General features: G+C 40.5%; 1 protein-coding gene across 1 annotated transcript in view; it reads left to right on the forward strand.

Annotated features, from left to right (window-relative positions):
* The window catches only part of TRIM42 (tripartite motif containing 42), a 17493-nt gene extending 13976 nt beyond the window's left edge, over positions 1-3517 (forward strand). The window contains exon 5 of the mRNA XM_044432739.1: positions 3431-3517. Coding sequence (XP_044288674.1) covers positions 3431-3517 — 87 coding nt within the window. The remainder of the gene's footprint in view (positions 1-3430) is intronic.
* Positions 3518-7588: the final 4071 nt, after the last annotated feature.

Consider the following 7588-nt stretch of genomic DNA (forward strand, 5'->3'; position numbering starts at 1 on the left):
TTGAAGACGGTCCAGATACTTCAATTGGTTCAAAATAGAGCTGCCAGGCTGCTGACGGGGACTGGACATTATGTTCACATGACTCCAGTTCTCCGTCAGCTTCACTGGCTTCCCATTGAAGTCCGGGCCCAATTCAAGGTGTTGGTGATGACCTATAAAGCCCTAAACAGCTTGGGTCCTGGTTACCTGAAGGAGCGCTTACATCCATATATGCCCAGCCACCCCCTGAGATCTGCGGGAGAGGCCCTTCTCTGGGAGCCCTCCGTGAAAGAAGTTAGGAGGGTATGTACTCGGAGGAGGGCTTTCTCTGCGGTGGTGCCTAAGTTATGGAATGCGCTCCCCAGAGAGGTCCGCCTGGCGCCGTCGTTATTTGCTTTTCGGCGCCAGGCGAAGACCTTTTTATTCAAGCAGCATTTTAAATGATAATATTATTGAATTTTATCGGGCCAGGGCGGCTTATTTTATATTGTATATTTGTATCTTATTTGAATGTATATATTTTAAAATGTTATTTTTGATGTTTTAATTTATTGTTGAAAGCCGCCCCGAGGCTTCGGAGAATGGGGCAGCATAAAAATGTTTTAATAAATAAAATAAATAATAAATAAATATGTACATGAAAGAAGGACTTTAGAAAGTACATGCAGTTGTCATTCCCCTAACCCTGCCCTGAAAGAGTAGAATTCTTCTCAAGTTTTATAAATTCTCAAGTTTCTATGAGAATTTACAAAAAAGAAAAAAAGTGCATGCAGGACAAAAAGAATTGAGATTTTTTAAAAAAAGATGTGGAAGAAACAAAAACTGACAATGTATTTATGAAAAACCAAGGCTTTGAGTGCTTTCCTCTTAAGAGTCTAGATTTGAAACTCTGTATATTTATCCATGTTAGTGCTGAAGTATGCAAAGCAACGTTTATTATATCTTAGCAATTTTTCATTATATATCTACTTCTAAACCCTTGTAAGTTCAATTCTTTACATCCTGTGAAATTTATTGTGGACATCTGTAAAGCATTGACAAGAAATTTAGATGTTCTAAAAGATACATATTTGTCAGCATTGGACAACAAGAAACAAACTTTTACAAAAGATGGCATTTTCTTCAATAAACAATGTATTGCTATATCTAGTTCTAAGATTATTACAGAAGATTCTGCAAGTGCATAAACAAAATCCTCCACTCATATGAAATTACAACCACATATTCTGTCCTTCTTAGGAAGCCCTTTATGCTGACCCACCCAAACTGCCAAAGGAAGAACATTTAATCTTGCCCTGGTAAGGGCTACCTTCATTTCTGTATTTGGCAAGTTTACCACATATTTCGGGAGAGAAAGAGATGAAGGACTAAAGGAGGCACAAAAGCTGTTAGAAGGGTAGGCCTTAATTCCAGCCTCTTCAGGTTGCATCACAGTATCTTTAAGCCTTTGAAGCACTACTGCTTAGCTCTATCATACCCTGGATCTAGAAGGAAGGAGATAGGAGCTCATGATGGCCAGTTGTATTTTTTTTACTTTCATGGGTTTGGGCCCATCTCTTCAAATGATTCCAGAATGGATTTTGAGAAATCTTCAATTTCTTTTTTTTTAACCAAAGCATCAGGACTAATTTAAGAACTGCAGCCTTAATAGTCGTTATACTGGGTTATGCCTTGATCCAATATAATTTTGTGCACTGCCAAAAGTCTGTACAGAAATTTATTTTCAGCTCATTTGGAGACATTTAAAGGTGAGAAATACTTTATTGGATCAGACCAAAGTTCCATGTAGTCCAAACAGTGAGGGAGCCATATATATTTAGGAACTAAACAGTGAAGCATGTCCTGGTCTTGATTGCTCTAACACCATCTTGCATACCTTAACATGGTGAGGATGTTTGAGAGTGCCAGAAAAGCCAAGAGCAATGCTGCCAGGAGGCTAGAGGCTGATCTTCTAGCAGGGTCACACAAGGTGGAATGGTCAAGGCTGAGATGCCAAATTAAGATGCATGCATTGTTTTAAAGAGTGTTGGTCAAGCAGCAGAAGAGAATGGATATTTCTAATGATGATGGGGCAGAAAAACTCCTTAAGGGAAGCTACTGAGTAGCAGTGGTAATTGAAGAAAATATTGGTGGAGGATCATTCATCCACAACAGCAGAGCTAATCTAACTCTGTGCAGAAGGTTGGCATTGGCACAGCATTTCTGAATAGCTCTTACCTTGAAGACTCTATGATAAAGCATTTAAAGCAAGATAACATTTTGATATCCAAAATGTAAGGCACTCAACCAGCTACTGGGAAAGAGCAAAGGATAAGCATAAATAGCACTGTTGCTAATGTCACAACTAGATCAAAACTGAAAGATAGGCTAGGTTGACATGCACAGAGGCAAAAGGAAAGTCCAAACCTGCGCAACACATAAATTTTGAACATGGAACATGAGAAGTATAAATCAAGGCAAACTGGAAACTATAAGATGCTATGGATGGAAACAGGTCGTGGATTAAAGAAAGGGGTGTGCCTCAGCATTGATTGTCCTGATGCGTTACCTGTATTGTGGACTAGAAGCTACTGTTTGGCAGAATATGGAGAAACAGGTCCACTTCCAATAGGCAAAGGAAATTGAATTAGGATCAGAGGAATAAGTGACCATTGGCAGGAGACACGTCAATAATTTAAGATATGCAAATATTACCATATTGCTGGCAGAATGGAGCAATGAATTGAAAGGAGTCTTGATGAGAGTGAAAGAAGAAAGTGTAAAAGTTATACAGCAGCTGAACAGTAAGAAAATAAAATCCACAACAATCAAAGAATTGCACAGGGCAAGGCAAGACCTACTGAAGAAGATAATAATGGCAGGAAAGTAGAAAGCAGAAGCAGAAGACGACCAGCTATGAAATGGATAGATTCCATCAAGGAAGCAACAACCTTAAATTAACAAGAGGTGAGCAGGTCTGTGAATGACAGGACAATTTGCCCAGCAGTCATTACTTGGTGACATATACCAACAACAAAGTCGCTCTAGTTGCAGTGGTTTGTTTGTTCTAACCCTATAGGACAGCCTAGAATCCAACAATGGATTTATAGATGTACCGCTGAAATAAAATGCCCCATCGCAGATTCCTGGATGGTTGTAAGATAGAAAACACAGTGAGAGATGCATAGCCTGTTGAGATGGAGGGGCTGCAAATACGCTTAGCAGCAAATAAGGAAAGCCTCTGAAGTACCCTACATAAACTATTACGCAAGTAAGTCTAATACAATACATATTTTTGCCCTATCTATCCTCAGATTACTTCACTAATAGCTCCAGTGGTAAGCATGCCATTGTCTCAATTAAGCTCACCAATACATTATTTTCTTACCTGCCTCCTGAGATATCTACCACATGCAGTTACTATTTATGTTATTAAAACTCACCAACTCACTGTCTTTTTGTTTCTCACTAGGTGGTGACTCCAGAAATGCGTGGGAAAGTCAAAGGCAAATGGGGACTGCTGCGACATGTTCAGTCTGCTTTCCAAAGACAATCCTGAACTACAAACCAACCTGCAATTTTTCAAAGAGAAGCACAGAAGTAAGCCACTGGAGGAAAAGCTATTATATTTTCTCATATTCCTTTTCTTTTTTAACTAAAGCTAACTTGCAAGCTGAGATCTGAGTATAAACCCTTCAGAATAAAGATCTCCAGCAAATTAAAGTTTCAGCCCTTGTTTTTTATTATATTTGTTCTGGCCACTCCACAGAAACCAGAGGAAAACACTGAACTATACATGAAATACCTAATGAAAAATCCCCAAAGTCAACTCTGTGGTGTAGCAACCTTTCAAAGGAATCAACACAGATGTTTTCACTGTTGGGATATGTTATATACATAGTGTTTTCTACATGCCCCTGTGATATGTTTCATTTCAATTGTATGTATGCCATGAGAATTACCTTTCAAGACACATGGGGAGCAACCTAGGGGCCACAGGCCGTGCTCTGACCTTGTTGTAGGGAATCAGTGAAGTGTTCCCCCCTCTCTCACCTTTGCAGTCAGTGTGGAAATAATTGCACTGGCTTGTTTGTCCATCCCTATTTTTCATTCATTTGAATGAAAACTGCATTGCAATGTGCAGAAACATGAAATCTTGGGGACAGTGAGGCTCCTATCCACACAATCCAGGATTCTGAAGATCAGGTTAGTTAATATTAGAATCTGCAAATGTCTCTAGTTGAGCATGGGTGGACTAATACTGTGTAGGGGATGGGGCATGCACAGAAACCCGCACATTTGTGTGCTCATGGGCTTCTGTTTAGACCATTTCTAAACATAGAAACAGAGCGAGTCAGAAGGGGTCTCCCGGGCCATCTAGTCTGACCTCCGGCACCAGCCGGCTCCACTCACGACATGCCCACCATGTGCACATCCAGTCTATCCTTGAACACCCGCACCAATGTGGCCTCAGCAACCTCTATAGAAAGATGTGAAGATGTGTCAAGGGTTTCTAAGCCCATTGAAATGTTTTGAACCCTGGAAATGGCTGGAAATGTTTTGAACCCTGATGGATGGGAGATTTAGAAAATTAAATGTGGGAGACAATACACCGTCAGGCAGAGTCATAAAGACTAGATTTCAGCTACCTGTTTATTCATCCATGTTTGTCATGATGGATTAAGACTGCACCTCCTTTTTAAGGTAGGGTCCCTACTGTTAATATGAGGTGGGAGGCAGGTGCAACGCAATCTCCTCCATGGCCATACCTGCTGCTGCTGCTGCTCTCACTGTTACTATCATTATTTCATTTCTATACCACCCAGTAACTGATGTTCTCTCAGAGGTTTACCGCAGTGCATAAAACAGGCAATATAATAAAGCACTGTAGAGAGTGGGCCCAGCTCTTACACATTACAGGCTGCTGAGACAGATGTGTCTGATTCTGAGAAGGCGACGAAGGGGCAGACCTGAGCAGATGACTTGGCACGTTCAGGGTTACCTGGTGAAGACATGCAGGCAGAGAACAAGAACCAGCCTGCCTTGGAAAAGGACATTTCATAGATGGGTGGGGAGGAGATTGAGGGGTATTTCTTGACCATGTGAAAGACGAGGCAAAGTGAGCAGAGCAATTCTGACTGGTGTTCCTGCCGTCCAGTCCTCAAGCAGCAGGGGCCAACCTGAGGGCAGAGTCAGAATCTTTCTGTAAAGGAGGGAGGAAGTGCTTTTTTCAGTCAGGATGCAACTCTGCACATGGGCAGATGTTCTCTCACACCTCAAAGACAATTTTACATTCATTTATGCTGTTCTATAATTTGTTCAGCTCCAATAAAGGGCTGCAGCTTCTAAGGGCTTATGTAAGCATGCTGGAGAGGAAAAGAGAGTGGGGAAGACCTGCTCATAAGTACCATGTAATTTCCCAAAATACAAACATTTAAAAGCAAGCTAAAACCAACTAAAACAACATAAGATTCAGGATAGCTTTCTAAAACACCCAGCATGGGAAGTCTGCTTAAGCCTTGAAATATCCTCGCATGTCTTTGAATGCCACAGAAATGGGGCCATCTTAACCTGGTATCAATATTACAAAGAACTGCTGAAAATAGTGATTCCCACTGAATATGATTGATACTAATGGGTGAGAATTTTGCAAAGTTTCCTTTTTTAATTAGAAGTACTCAAAGCTCACAGATTTATTCATACCTGGAATGGAAAGAGCTTGAGGGTTTTTTTTAAAAACATTTGTCTGAATGTGGGAGAAAGTGAAACCAAGAGACTTATTCACCTGTATCCATACTGAGATGTGAGCTGATATGATAACAGCTGATGCTGAAAGGAACTCCCATAACTTTGCTGTCCACCCAGCAGATCAACCTTCTCAGTAACTTCCATCTGCTGGCATTTCCTATAAATTCTTCCACTAATAGCTGGGGAACGTAAACATCTCCATCCACCTATAGCCTTAATTTTCTGAAGAATGCCTCTTTTCACATTAGACTGCCTTCAGTTCATCTGTCCTATCCCCACCTTGCTCTGTTTTCTTCAAAAATTAAAATGAAATGAAAAAATGTGTTAAATACCTCACACACAGTTCAGCAAACTGTCTTCTGTAAGCACAGATAAATCCCATGGCGATTGGTTGTCTATCACCCAATTTATTGCACTCTTTTCCTCAATAAGCAGTCACAGCAAAGAATGGGACAATTTTTCTTATCGGTTGCTAGCTTCTCAGGTTCAGTGGGGCTGTTTGCGCAGTCTCATTGCTGGTGCATATGCTTTTCCTTTTTGTTGCATACTATGAAATTGAAATTTTGAGCTGTTTATAAATAAATAAAACACAGAGTAAGATATTTGCATAATTACTTTTCAAGGTAATGAGTGAGACAAGAGGCCAAAACACAGGCATTGACTATCTCCCTAGCAGTCTGTGCTGCTAAATAAACACACCACACATGTAAGTACTGAGCTGTAGGGCAGTCTGAGAAACACGTAATTTATTTAGGGGACAATGAGCAATCTATTTGAGTTAGATGCCACACCAAAGGGAACACATGACAGACATAGGTAATTGAATATTAGATGAAGCATTATTGCAATTCAGGCATGTTTGTCTCCTGGAATCTATAGCCAGCCGTTTCATTAAGGAAGGTCTCAGTGTATAACAAAGGAGTTTATCATATCAGATGCACTCCAAAGATGTGAGCTTATTGGTCTGAACAGTAGGCCCAAATGAAGCAATCCCATTTGAATGGAAGCAATCAAGCATTTTATGAAATGTTCAGGCAGTCATTCACACAAGAGTTCTTTAGAGATAATAACTTTGATTCATTTGACCCAAAGCGACTGAATTTAGTTATCTCCTTTTGCCATTTTCTCTCATGACTGGAATCCTTGGGTGGGTTTTTTTTGGGGGGGGGGGGTTGGAGCTTATGCTCTCATTTTAAGTTATGTGTTCATCTTCCTTGCAAAAAGGATATAGTTCACTTATCTCTAAATGAGAGGGAAGCACAGCTTCCCACTTCGGGCATTGCACTGAAAACATGAAAAGAGAACATGCAAATAGCACACTCTTACTAGTCTCAGACCTCATTTGCTGTAGCATGAAGTCACTTTCACAGTCTTAAATGCATTTTCTATAAAGTATGCCACATTAAGCTTAGGAGAACTTGCTTCTGTGTAGACATGCTTAAAGCTGTCTGAAAGTCCTTGAGTTTTCATGGACCTGCTTCTCTATAGCACTGTACCAATTCATGTACGATTGTTTCATTTTCAGCTGTGAAAAAAAAACAAATACACAAAACTAGCATCTTGTCTCAATGAGCCTAGAAGTAAGCCCCATTAAACACAATGGAATCTACATCTGACATGTATAGCAGAGATGCTGAACTTCTAGCAGCTGGTCTAAACAGGTTGCCATTCTGATCCACGCGGCTCCTGGATTCCAACAGGTAGAGGGTCTGGAGGTCAAGCCCTGTGCCTCAGGGAATCCCAGGTGTTATCTTTAACAGAAATATCTGGTCAGAAGTCATAGTTCTGGATTTGACCAGCACTTGGAGGAGTTAATTAGTTAATGTTTAGGGTCAGCACTGTCTACGTGGGGTGGGAAATCTTTCTTAGAATGCCACATTTG

The sequence above is a fragment of the Varanus komodoensis genome, unplaced genomic scaffold (genome assembly GCF_004798865.1).
Source record: "Varanus komodoensis strain SLA01 unplaced genomic scaffold, ASM479886v1 scaffold25, whole genome shotgun sequence".
Taxonomy (NCBI): Eukaryota; Metazoa; Chordata; class Lepidosauria; order Squamata; family Varanidae; genus Varanus; species Varanus komodoensis.